This window comes from Mauremys reevesii, linkage group 1 (assembly GCF_016161935.1).
Source record: "Mauremys reevesii isolate NIE-2019 linkage group 1, ASM1616193v1, whole genome shotgun sequence".
Lineage (NCBI taxonomy): Eukaryota > Metazoa > Chordata > Testudines > Geoemydidae > Mauremys > Mauremys reevesii.
Window position 1 is genome coordinate 172,367,158 of NC_052623.1, and position 14,102 is coordinate 172,381,259.

The 14,102-nt window shown below is 41.6% G+C and overlaps 1 protein-coding gene across 5 annotated transcripts in view; it reads left to right on the forward strand.

Moving 5' to 3' along the window:
- The first annotated feature begins 12,202 nt into the window (after positions 1–12,202).
- CYYR1 (cysteine and tyrosine rich 1) overlaps positions 12,203–14,102 on the forward strand; it is a 197,097-nt gene continuing 195,197 nt past the window's right edge. For 3 of the 5 annotated variants that reach the window (XM_039521176.1, XM_039521178.1, XM_039521184.1), the window contains exons 1-2: positions 12,249–12,292; positions 13,626–13,708. In XM_039521176.1, the coding sequence (XP_039377110.1) occupies positions 12,264–12,292; positions 13,626–13,708 (112 nt within the window). In that variant the 5' untranslated portion in view covers positions 12,249–12,263. Of the gene's footprint in view, positions 12,293–12,504; positions 12,802–13,625; positions 13,709–14,102 lie in introns of those variants that run through there. The other 2 variants (XR_005593098.1, XM_039521201.1) reach the window with 2 other exon arrangements.

The window sequence follows — 14,102 nt, forward strand, 5'->3', positions numbered from 1 at the left end:
TGACTAAGGGATGTAGGAGCCTAAGTTTTATAGGTGCTTTTGAAAACTTTTCCTATGGTAAAAGAGTAATCTTGGGTGCCCAGCAGTGATTTAATTTTTGGGGAGGAAAAATGGAATATGAGTTAATTCAGTGGTCCCCAACGCGGTGCCCGCGGGCACCATGGCATCTATCTGCGCCGGCGGACAAGTGGCATTTCGGTGGCGACGCCTCTTGATGTTGCCGCTTCTGGTCCTTGGTGGCTCATCGTCCACTGCCTGCCAGACGAAAAAGGTTGGGGACCACTGAGTTAACTGATATTATTATTGACTTTAATCAGCTTACAGATGGGACAGAACTTCTTCTGTTAGCTTGTGTTTGTAACCAACAACATTTCTACAAAACTAGCTAATTTACCTGCAGTACTTAACATATTTTAAAACTTTTACTGGGAAAGATACATTTAAGTTAATAATAATTAACCAAAAGTCAGAGGTTCCCTTAAGCAAACTTCTTGAGGGTATGATAAGCAGACTCTTTTAATTAGAAGTGCATTTTTAATGAACTGCTCTAAAATTTTTGTAATACGCTCAATAATGCAAATCAGAGTTTAAACATCCAGAAACTGAATTTCGCTCCCTTAACTCTAACCCAGTGCCCACTGAGCTCAAGAGAAAAATTACTATTGAAGTCAATGGGAATTTTTGTCTTTGAAAGGAGCAGAAGTATGCCCAGTGTGAAAATTGCAGGCCATTTCCTGCTCTCTGAAATCTAGCTGAAGTTACATCTGTTAAGGGAAAGTAAAATTTGGTACCATGTCCTTTAGAAATCTATTAAAGGTGCCCTGACAAATGTCTGGCCTTCTGTGTTGTGAAGCAGTAATTATCTGTTACTCCACGGGTGATATCCTGTCCCTGCTAAAGTCAGTTGTATCAGGATTTCACCCCTTGTGCAACACAGTACCTTTTCCTTGCTACGTTGGCCAGGGGACCTAAATTTGCACTAAATGTGATTGTTAAAATATTTTGTAGTGTTTATTTCTAATGTTATTTGTGGTTTCAATTCCATGGTCTTTCCATGAGAATTGTAGGAGTAAATATTGTTTTAGTGTATCTTATTTCCACTAACATTAAATCGTAGCTTTTTTGTAAAAAAACACTACAGTTGATAGGTGAGAAATCAAATGTATAGCAGTTTGCAAAAAAGACAGTCTGTTTTAATTTTACACGGCACCTCTCCTCCATATCAAATATATTTTCTAACAAATACCAAGTGCACATAGCCTAAGTGCTTAGTTATACTTGCACAGTTCATGCTAGCAACTTGTGAACCCAGTGAGTTATAGTCATAAAATTCCAGCAATGTGCTGTAGCTAAGGAATGGGCTTGGGGCCCAAGATCTCTGGTTGGTAGTCAGTGCCTTACCCATACTACATACATCAACCAAGAATAAGTGTGCTGTGTAGGGCTAACAAAACAGGGGAAACTGTTTCTCACAAGCATACCTATGTCGATTAATGGCATTCCATGGTGCTGACATCCTCTCTCCACTCCCAATAAAAGGCTGAAAAGGCATTTTTAGGGAGGGAAATTGTATTTTACACACACTCTTTCAGGCTGAAGGGAGCTCAAGCAAATTAAATGCAGCAGATCCATATTGTTGCAAAAAGTTTCATAAGACCTTTTATTTCTCTCTCTACATTTCTAAAGTGCCTATGCCCATATTATGTGGGTACTCTAATGATTAGAATGGTGAGTATCTTTAGCTAAGATGTAAATGAGGTGGTGGTGGAGTGGGATTCTAAACATATTTGTCCTATATTAGAATTAAAGATATAAATGGCAATAACGATTTTATTTGCATTCATAAAAATGTAATGAAATAATAAAATGTTATGATAGGCTATTTGCTATATTGGTGTTTGTGGCACAATGAACACAAACACAGCAGTGCAAAGGTCAGGTCATTACTGAAATTTGTAGCTCAGTGAACCAGGATTACATTTTTAAATTGTAGCTTTCTAGTTAGAAAACAATAGCCGTAATATTTTTCTTTCACCAGTGTATGAACTCTTATCAGTTGTATTATAACACTGGAATATGGCTGGTAAAATAAATTTTTTTTTTTAAAGCGGGGCGGGGGGGAGGATTTGGTTACTGAAAGAGCGTGTACCAAATACAGTACTACATTCTTTTAATTACATTTTTTTAAAAGAAAATCTAGCACCATGAAAGGATACTCTCTTATGTGACACAGCAAGGGAAAAAGAAGCAAAATAAACTGGATGTGATTTATCTGTGCAGCAGTTGAGATTGCAAAGCAATTAAACTATATCCTCTGTAGTAAGAGTCTGCCAATTTATAGTGCTTATTGCAAAGGATTGGCCTGCACAGTATTCCTTGTGAATGCACCTTTTTTGAGTAAGAGCCTCTAAACATTATTACTGACTTATTTAATATGAAATTAGGTACAGAAATAGAGAGCTAGAATGGCAGGGTGTGTACTTATTTAGAGGACATTTTAACATAGGAAATAATCCTTAAAGGTATCAAAAACACTTTGTTAGAACCTGATCTAAAACTTTTATTTAAATCAATGCAAAGTGTCCTGTTGTCTTCACTGGGCTTTGGAGAAGGCCTTTTGCAAACTCCAGATGGACTATTTTAGCCCAGCTTTACTAGTTTCCTCACCCAACAGATTCAGAGTTAATCACCACAAACACTGTAACCTGCATGCCCTTTCCCTCTAGGTTTATACCTGACATTGTTCATTGGGTGGGTAAGTATCCAGCAGCCTCTCTAGTAAGGCAGATAATGAGCAGGCACTCCTCTCTTCTCATCTACCATTTCCTTCTGTTCCCTGATGTTCTTATTTATTCTCCTCTTCTACCCACACTCCTCCCACCCCTCCTTTGAAATTGAGGTTTAATTCCAATTGGGTACAGATGAAGAGGCGATCTAGTTACAAGGATATTTCTTCAGCAGACCCCATTTTTTCAGTTTAACCCTTTGGCAGTTGAGGAGGACATTTATCTAGATTTTAACTGAGCTAAACTTGGCTGTCTCAGCAATACCCCCAGCTTGGATTTATTGCCAGAAAATGTACAGGTGTATCTGAGTTGTGTGGACACAGGAGATGAACCATGAGGCATAAAATATTTTATGCAGAATGGGCACTTCCAGGTAGCTAAATGAATTAAATCTGTTTATCTTAATCATCCTCTAGTTCAATGCTCTATGCTATACTGTGCCAATCCATCCAAAGACTGCACTATCTTCCAGTTACTGGTAGGAACTTATCTGGTGCTAGAGCAGAGGATGAGTGAGAGGAACAGCAATTACAATAATATTTCTTGAAGTACTTAACTTCTTTCACTATGGGGTTTCCAGGTACTAAGGTTCTGTGATCCAAAGTCTTCGGGAGTCTTTTGGTGGAGTTCTATGAGCTTTGAATCAGGCCTTAAATCTTGTAAGATTACTAGACTCAAAGAACCCTATTTTCAAATTTGGGCATCTGAGTTAGGGAGCAGATGGGCATTTGAGTAGGAATGTGGATATGTAAGTTCCCTCTCCAGCTAATTAGAATGTCAAACTGTATGGCATTTGGGAATCCAATTAAGGCTCCCCTATCTGGGAAACGGACCCATAGTCTGAAATAGGGACAGATGTCCTATATAGTATGTCAGTGGCAAGACTAGGATATTTGGAGCTGAAATTTTGGTTTAAATAATCGCCATATTACTAAAAGCAGAATTAAAAAAGGGCCTAATTTGATCCTAGAGATAGAGATTCATGACCTAATTCAACATTATTTCAAATGTGTTAATGATTGATGGAAGACACTGCATGCAATGCATGCTGCTATATTCCCACCTCTATGGTCTAAGCATAGTTGTGAAAGTAAAAAATTATATTCTTACCTGAATCATGATTTTGCTGCTGTTCTGCTGATTGTAATTATGTATGGTTTCAGACTATAGACCATCATAGATGTTTTTGAATGTCATTTTGAAACAAAATAATTTAATAAATATAACTTCTAACCTTGTATAAAAAAGTTGTTGAGAGAAAAGCAAGTGCTAATATTACTCATAAACTTCTACTTGTTTATCCATCTGTAATGTGGCTATAACAAAGAGGCACAGTGAGGTTAACTGATTTGCCTCACATCACACAATGAATCAGTGGTAGACTGTGTGTGTGTGTATGCGCGAGGGAGACCCTAGGAATCCTCCTGGACTTTTATTCACAAGTTTATACCATATTAACAGCACAACACATCTTAACACAGTAGTTTAGGAAAGGAAATAGAGAAGAATACTCTGTCCAGTTGAAACCGTAAGGGAAATTTAGGAGAGCAGATGATAATTACCAAATCTGATATATGAGCTAACAATACCCCCTTAATATCTACCTTCTGCACTTCTGCAACCTATGAGATTTCAGATGATACATTGTCTCTACATACAAAAAAAAGGACAGAAATTAAAAATGGAACTGTACTATTAAATGAGAAAGCCCTATGCGCCTGGCACAACACCCACTCAGTGAAATCAGCAGGAAGACTCCCATTGACTTGATGTGCATCACAGAATAGCACTTTCTATATCTAAAAATAGTAGATTATTCATTTTCATTTTTTTAAAATGAACCAAGTAGATTTACACCAGTCAGTGAGGCACTAATTCAATTTCATTGTCATGTGGATAAGATTCAAATATTAAAAGTTAGACATGTGAAAGAGTTGTTGATCACATGCAATTGCAAACATACCTGAGGCTATGTCTACACAACGCAGCTTCTAGCAACACGGCTGTGCCACTACAGCTGTGTCACTAAAAGGCGCACAGTGTAGCCGTGGTTTGTCAGCAGGAGAGCACTCTCCTGCCAACAAAAAACTTCCACCCCCAACGAGTGGCGTCAGTGTTGTCGGCAGGAGAGTGCTGCCACCGACAGAGCACTGTTCACATCGGCGCTTTTCGTCTGCAAAACTTTTGTCTTTTGGTGGTGTGTGGTTTTTTTAATACCTCTGAACAACAAAATCTTTCTTCATACGGGAGCTATTCCATACACCTAAACATTTTTGTTGCCTTTCTTTGTACTTTTTCCAATTCTAACGTATCTTTTTTGAGAGGTGACAACCAGAACGGCAGCCAAGGTGTGGGTGTACCATGGGTTAATATAGTGGCATTATCATATTTTCTGTCTTATTATCGATCCCTTTCCTAATGGTTCCTAACATTCTGCTAGCTTTTTTGACTGTGGCTGCACATTGAGCAGATGTTTTCATAGAACTATCCACAATGACTCCAGTGAGTCACTGAGAACAGATAAGTGACCTTATCCTATGTTGTGTGACTGGCCCTAGGCTGCTAAAAGTGAAGATCAAGAGTGTGTAGCAGGGAGAGGGATGCAAATAGTGGCACAAACTTAGAGAAAGTCTCAAACTCCATCTGGCGAGGGATTGGAAAGCTGTGCTTTAGAACCTTTGGCGAGCGGCAACTGGAAGTTATAAAGCAATACTTATTTTGTTCCAAATATTGGTTTATTTCCTTTATTTACACAATCCAACTGGCATTTGTATAATAATAAAATGAAATTAATTTCTCCCTTATTGAGGAGATTTGGAATTTGTGGGGTGGGGGAAGGCAGCCGATTAGGAAAGATGAGGCTGAGGCAATATAAAAAAGGGATTATAAAGAAAATGTAAGTGTTCTATTTATATTGATCCAAAGGGAGAATAGGGGCTTTGAGGCTCTTGAAGGAATTTCCCTGTGAAATATTGCATCAGGAAGAGTGGGAGCTTTGAGTATCTCTAGAAGTTTGGCTGGGAGGAATGGGGACCGAAAGAGCCAAGATATTCTTGGGTCCCATCAATTTTGATTTACGGAAATTCCAGTGGGTTTTTTGGAGATTTGACTGAGTCTGCTACCAATCTGCTAATGCTGTGTATCTCGCAGCTGGACTGGAAAAAATTTCCCCTCCTCTGAAACAGTCATTGGATTAGAAAATATTCCAACCTGAAGAGAGCTATATTCTGGCCCCACAAAGCCATCAGATGGAGATGCTGAGTGGTCAGGGAGTGTGTCTGGACTCTAAGAAGATCCAAGCCTAATCCAATCAAATCCCATGTTTAGAAAAACAATTTGATAATATGCCAGCAGTGAGAGTAACATTTAACATGAGCTCAAACCAAAATAATTATTCTTATTGGAATCACTTACTGTAAACCTCGTTGTTTTCAGTCATGATACATAGTCTCTCAAATCTAATGCAAAGGAGATTGCAGATAAGAACAGTAGCTAAGATCTGTGGGATAATCACCTCCACCTCACATTCCCTCTCAAGGTAACAGATGGCGGGTTGTCCCAGGGATTTTTTGAAACTATACAGCAGGTTTTACCCTCTAGAGACTGTCCAATCAGTACCAGCAGATCGACTGTAAGTGGGGAAGAGGACATACCCCTGTAGGGAAGACAGATTGCAGTGCCTGATCAGTCAGAGTAAGTGGTTGGGGAACATAAGAACATACATAGTACAATGGACCTAGTGGCCCAGTGATGTCTGGGTCACAATAATGGGGGTGGGGGAGAAGCTAGCTCTTTGTCTCTAGGAGTGCCTGGGCTGAATGGAGTGAATTGGGGTGGATTCAAAAGGAATTCTACCCTTGAGAGTGAAAAATAATGTGCAATTTCATAAATGTTTCCATGCTCAGGCCCTGCCTTGGGATCAGGGCCAGACTAATGCACGGGCTTTAGGGGCTGCAGCACAGGGCCCCAGACTAAAGGAGGCCCCAGCGCAGCAGGGATTAGGCAGGCTGCCTGCATGCCGTGGCCCCATGGTGCTCCTGGATGTGGCCACCCACTGGCACGTCTCTGTGGCCCCTGGCGGAGGCAGGGGGAGGTGGATCCACACACTGCCCCCGCCCCCAGCACCGTCCCCACAGGGGCAGCGCTTGCAGGGGCGGGCAGCGCATGGAGGCACGCTGTCCTCCTCCCACCAGGGGCGTGCAAAGACATGCCAGCAGCCGTCCTCTTCTGGGATTGGCATGGGGCCACGGCATGCAGCCTACCTGAGCCCTGCTGCACTGCCAGCCGGGTAAGCACCTCCTGGACTGAGTCTGCACCTCACACCCCCTCTTGCACCCCAGCCTCCTGCCCAAGACCAGAATCCCCTCCTGCATCCAAACTCCCTCCCAGAGCTCACACCCCTCACCCTCTCCTGCATCCCAACACTCTGCCCCAGGCTGGAGCGCCATCCTGCACCCAAATTCCCTCCCAAAAAGAAACTAATATAACAGCTGTTCTAAGGTAATTCAAAATAGCGTACTTCTTAACTTAACTATATTCTACGTTTTACACTGAAATGTAACCACAGAACGGCTTTATGTTAATTAAAAGCCAAATTTAGTATAGCGTTAATAGCCTCAATGCCATAAATGTGATCATTTTGTTTTAAATTAGGAAAAAAGACTTGTATACAGGGTTCCCACAAAATTTAATAGCCCCGGGTACACAGGAGAGTTAATCTGGCCCTGTTTGGGGTTGTCACCCAACTGCTTTGTGGGAGGGAACATAGATCTTCCTAGTTTTGCAGATCATCCTGGTTTAATCTCCTCTCTTGGGGAGACCAGGAGTAAATTGTCCAGGTTTGAAATGCAGCGATTCAGACTATCCATAGCTTTTGAGGCTATGAAGATTTGTCCCACTGCAGAATGCTGGGAATGTAGTAGTGGATATTCAGAGGATTCTGGGAGTCTCCAGTGCCAGGAAAGTGGATTCTGAGATTTTTATTCAATTTCATCTGGAGGTCATCCTGGGACTGGAATGACTTTCTACCCAACACCTGGACTACTAAAATGAGATTCTACCCAACACCTGGACTATTAAGAGATAATGATTGGATTTGGCTACTTTTGCAGTGGTGGAGGGACATTTAACCCACAGAGGTACCTACCAAACTAACTAATAACTTGCTTGTCCACCTGTCTTTCTGCCTATCTAGATGTCTGCAATTGAAACTCTCAGGGTGCCTTTGTCTTTGCCTGGCTTTGTACTTCAGTGGCTCCCTGCCTATTTGCTTTACTTATTTACTTTGTTGCCTGGCAATTCCCATCCTGCTTTGGTTCTGCCTAAGGCTATGTCTACACTACAGCAGCTACAGCGGCGCAGTTGCACCAATGCACCTGCACCGCTTTTGTGCTTCTGGTTAAGACACTTTAAGCCAACAGGCAAGCACTCTTCCTTAATAATTCCTGCCTCTGTGAGAGGCGGTAGCTATGTCGGTCAAAAAGACAGACATAGTGCTGTCTACACTGGCACTTAGGTGGTATAATTTACGTCACTTAGGAGTGTGGATTATTCACACTCCTGAGCAATGTAAGTTATATTGAAGTAATTTATAGTGTAGACATAGCCTCAGTGTCTGACTAGTGAGCTCCTCTTTGCTTTTTGTTTGGATGTTTGAAGGAACCCCTAGAGACCAGCCCTGATTCAGTAGCTGTCTGTGTCTGTGCATGCTGAGACACCAATCCACCTCCCCCTTCATTTCATATTGAGGGGAGGGCACAGTCAATGGCTCCACCACTGCTCCACCCACCTGTTGACGGGCTGAGGGTGGGGAACAGGTACAGAGCCTGTGCTTTACCACACCTGCTTAGGCCAAGATGTGGACAGGCCATGCAGGAGGTATGTATTTCCTTTAAACTCTCTGTGTGGCCACATAAGGCTTGAGCTGGCCCTAAATAACTAAATAAAATCTTGCTTTTTCAAAATATTTTAAACAATAGGCAGCATGTGAAACTCTTCCATTTGTTTGCTGATCTCTCAATTGAAAGCAAGTGAATTGATTTAGACAGTTTTGTGTAAGTGCCAATAAATATACAATATAGAAAAAATAAAGTTTTGCCTCAGAGCCATTTCAGCTGGCTGAAGTAATTAATCCCCCCTCAATAAGGTTTATGACGGAAAAGCTGACAAAGCTTAAATAAGACCCAACAGAGTCAGTAACACTATAATGTGAGAGGATGGCAGCATTATTTTTTGAAGACACTGTTCTATGCTAATTTTAAATTATTTAAATTAAAGTCCTCTGAAGCCCAGATGTGAAGAAAGACATTCCCATGTAGAAGCAACAATTACTGCAGACTTCTTTAAGCTTTTATGTAACATCTTATAGTCATTATGTACAGACATTGTTCCCTAGCAATAAACTGTCTGTACTCTACAGATGCACAACTTCTTCAAAGGGACAAAACTGCCAGATTATGGAAAAATTCTAAGGAAAATTTCATAACATTTGATTTCTTCCTCATGAAGTGATTTTCCACAATAGTTTGGTCTTTTAATCTTGGCAGCAAAAAAGAGAATGGGGCAGAAAAAATTATTTGTTAATGGTACATATGTTAATGGTAAACACAAATTCCTTTATATTTTACAGGGAGCACAATCCTGCAATTTTTCTCACATGAGTAATGCCACTGAAGTCAATGGGACTACTCACATAAGTAAGGGCTATAGGACTGGATCCATTATTCTTAGCGAAGAGAAGTCAAGGAGTGCCTGATGAGGACCATAGCTGGTAATGGCACAGTCAGCACGTGAGATGTGTTGTTGTTTTTTGAATGATTTTAAATATTCCAGATTTCCTGGTCCAGCCAAATTGCAATAGTGGGGCTGAGGGGAGGCAGAGGGCAAAGGTCATGTTAAGCCATCTTCATGCCCCCTGACCCTGAAGAGCAAGGCCTCAGGGTTTTTCTAACTTACACCTGGCTGCTCATGGCCCCAAAGGGCTGTTCTGGAATTCACGGATCGATGGTGAGACATAAAGATTCACTGGAAATGGCTCCTACACCAGAAGGGGGTGAGGAAGGATATAGTATAGGAGCCATTAGAGCTGCTCTACACCACCTGGGGATTCTCCTATGGAAGATAAGTCCTCTACAGGCCAGATATACCAGCTTTACAGCTTTTTTTGTCCCATCAGAGCACTGGAAAGTAGCTGGAGAAGGGGTAAGGATTTGGCCCAGAATTGCATGTTTATTTTTTAAGTCGCACCTACTGTCTAATCTTGCAGCCTGTACTCATGGGATTGCTTCTGTGAGTAAGGACTGCACATTGGGAAATCAATTCTTGCTTGCATATTACAAGAACACACACACATAAAGGCAAGAGGCATTTTCTCCAGAAGAATAGCTCTCATAAGCTACTCTTAGCCAATTTTGAGTACAGTGTAGAGTTATTTTCCATGTATCACAGAAGCAGTAATCGTTTCCAAGGTAATTACATTGCTTTGTGGTAATAAAATGTCTTCCTGTGTCTAGCCAGTAGCATGGATGTGAAGCTGTACAGGTACACAAGGTTCAAGCTTCCTAGGCTGTTGCTAAAACATTGTCCGCACCTATTATGCCCAGTACAGATGGATTAGTAGAATGCCATCCAGAAAACTGATGCAAGAAGTTTACCTTCAGAATAAAAGACTGGGCTTAGGTGGGTCCTGTGATCACCAGAATTAGCCATAGCTGGATGAATTCAGAGTTATCCAAATCCAGTAATAGTCATCAAATGATACTGTACCAATACTGAAGGGGTGGAAGAAAGAGGGAGATATTTCAGTGATTACTCTGTGCCTGTTGGAGAGAAGGTTTTACAAGGACTACCTCAGCAAGCCAGGGGACAAAAATGCCAAGCCTGTGTAGCTACTTGGAGTCTTGGAACACCTAAACATTCTACATCCATTCCTGGGAACAGGCAGCTTTCACTTATACCCCAGTCATCCATTTTGTCTCGTTACTCCCCCTTGCTCCCATGATACTTACTGTACTGTAACTGGTCACCTTGTAAACACACTTAAGAGACCACTTTCAGAATATGGGGGTGTAGTGGCTAGAACACTGGAGAGCTTTCACTGCGATTCCTGCTCCTGGCTGCTGTGGTGCTAAACACAGGGAATGAGGGCAGAGAGACTGTCTTCCCTGTGATGTCAGGGCTCCCCATGCTGGCACCCAGGCTGTGATATCGAGCAGTGAAGTGCCTGATCTGGGGGGTGCAAGGAGTAGACTCGGAGCTCTGGTGGGGGGAAAGACTGAGATCGGATAAGAAGCCCGGTGAACAAGAGAGACTGGGATTGGTCAAGGAGCCCCGGGGTAAACTGAGAATGTGACTGGGACCTGGACTCAGAGCCCAAGATGGGAGTCTGGGATAGTTTGGACAAGGGAACTGGGATCAGAAGCTGCGGATGGATGGGCAGACTGAGATTGGATGAGAAGTCCAAGGGTGGGGGGAAACAAACTGGCTGGACAAGGAGACTATGACCAAGAGAAGAAGCCAAGGGGAGTTGTGAAGAGATTAGGAGTGGGAGATGGGGCAGGGGAACTTGGACTCAGATCACAAGGGAAGAGACAGGGAGTGGGGACAAGGAGCTTGGGAGTGGCCAAGGGATGAAGGTTATTTGGATAAGGAGCTTGGGAGTGGCTACTAGGGCTGGCTGGGCAGGGAGGAAAAGACAGGATGAGGACAGGGGTCATGCTGAAGGGGATGGGACAGAAGGATCTATGACCACTAGTGAACATTTCCCTCAAAACATGAAATAGAAGCCAGGATTCTTGAGTCTCACTGTTCCTTGATTGCAAGTGAATAGCTGTGAACCTGCTGGGAAAGGGTGTGTCTTGTCCCCTTCTACTGGCTGGGCCATAGAAGATGATGACCCTCCATTATTGCAAGTTATTCTGTTCGCTCAGGTGGCAGAGGTCTGAGTGGTGAATATAAAGTTTCTAACCCTGCTGATGAGCAACATGGGGGTCAGTGTGGTTCCACATGATGGAATTACAGGTTTTTTTCTGTTTGCTTCTTTTTATTTATTCACCCAAAGGTTCATAGCAAGCAAAAAAAGGATAAAACAATAGAAGGGCATGTGTCTGGGTCTTAGCTAAACTTTATTCTTTCCTTGCAAGCTTTAGGTACATTCCACTCAGCCCAGACACCCCTACTCCTGGCCTGGATGAGACAAATAGCCCCTGCCACAGTGTCTTTCTGTCAGTTTCAACTGCTGTTTACTCACCTCCCCTTCCTCTCCAGGATGGAGTCTTTAATACCCTCTTGCTCCTAGGCTTGGGCTTGGGAAAAATTAACCTATTAACCAGGGCGGAGCTGGCAGGTGCATATTTCCCAATTAACAGCTTCCCCATTGCTTCCTTAAGGACCTTTGGTATTCTCGCTGGCAGTAACTTATCTGTCATTGTTTTATTTCCTGTTTGTTTCTTCCATAATTGCCTCCTTTGATTTAACTGCATGTATTCAGGCATCAGGCATGTAAACAGGTAAACTGAGGTGCACATTATATTCTTAAAAATAAAACAAACTCCCTTATTCTCCATATCAAATAAACTGTATTAGGGTCAATATTGAAAGGAATTGTGTATGTGCTTAACTTTGTGCACAGGAATAGTCCTACTGAAATCAGTGGGTGTAATGTAAACCATGTGCATAAATGTTTTCAGTTTTGGGGCCTCAGTTAACTTGTGGAGTAGCTGTCATTATGTATCAAGATGTTGGTGTGACTTCAGAGACTGAAGGTCATTCTCCATTTTAGAACAGACTGAGACTGGCTAAAGCTTACAGCAGGCTTTCACTGCTGTGTTATATCTTGTTTGCAGGATAGCCAGCTCTCATGATAGTTGGTGGAGTTTTTTAAAACCCAGCTGCTGGGCTTAAATTGCATGAAAATCTCAGCTGTCATTTTTTAAAAAAAGTTTCTAGCCCTCATGTTTGATGAGAAAAACTTGAAAATGTGAAGTGTGCGCACCCTATGAAGCTCAAAACCCACAAGGTAAATACAAAGAGCCCAACACTTATATATAATATTTTAAAATCTCACAATTTTTAAACCAATCTCATAATTTTTTGGACCTGACTCATGATTATTGAACTCCTGGGGTTGGCAATACTGTTTAAGTAAAATGAATTTACTTGTTAAATGCAAGCTATTCATGCCTTAATAAGGAGTAGAACACAGTTACTCTTATGTACAATTACTCTGTCTTATTATCTGTCAGTATCACAGATCCGGAAGAGAGAAACAATGGTCATTTCCATCTTCAGCTGATAGTTTCATTTCAGAGTTTCTGATGAGTTTCTTTCTCTCTCTCTCTCTCTCTCCATTAACTGTCTTCTTCCAAAGTTTCTGTGCAAAGGGCTCTACTTTCTTAACATTGTATATTGAACTATTTCAGTATGGTTTAGGAAGCAGGAGAAAGATTCATCTTCTATGTAGGAAGAGAGATTGAGGAAGTGCCTGGGGAAAAGAGTTGCAAAGCTTCTAAAACAAAGTCTGTTGGATGAAGTTTTGCAAACACAATTTTATAACAGGTTTCAGGGAACAATGCAGCTCCCGGTGAACAAAGGGTTAACTTCAGCTCACGCTTCCCTCCCCTTGCATAGGTGTTGAGGGGAAGGTCTAAAGAAATGGCTGCTGGGGGCGGGAGGGGTAGAGAAGATAGGGCTACACATTTCAGGTTATATATAGGACAAGATTTAACCCTAATTTGGGGAGTTTTCTGTTTAATTTCTGTTTCACTTATTTTACTTTCTTGTTACAAACATTAGCTCTTAAGGAAAATATCTTGTTGACTGTAGCTATGTTTTTCTTTTCAGTCTCTGTTTTCAATATCCAGAGGGTGAAGGTTCACTATGTGCCAGATTTCTTGCAAGTTCACCTACATCGTTCCAATTACCCAGTGAGTAGTTGCTGTGATATATACTAATTTATGTGTTCACTTTAAACTTCTAACAAGATACTGCAATGTTTTGGGGTTCTCTAATCCAACATTTCCATTGTAGCACTGTTGCATTAGCTTGTGGTATTGTGTAATATGTCCATCATGACAAAAAACTTATGTCATCACTGTATCATAAATTAAATGCTGCGATGGATCAGAAAATAAGGAGACCTTGCTAATGTGGTAACAGCATGATTCACTGCTATTCAGCAGATACAAGTTGGGAAGTGAACTTTTTAATCATAGAACTTATAGCTGATCCATGAACTACAGGTGCAGGGATCCTCTTTTTTGTTTTTACAGTACCTAACATAGTGGGGTCCTGATCCATGACTGGAGCTCTTAGATCATA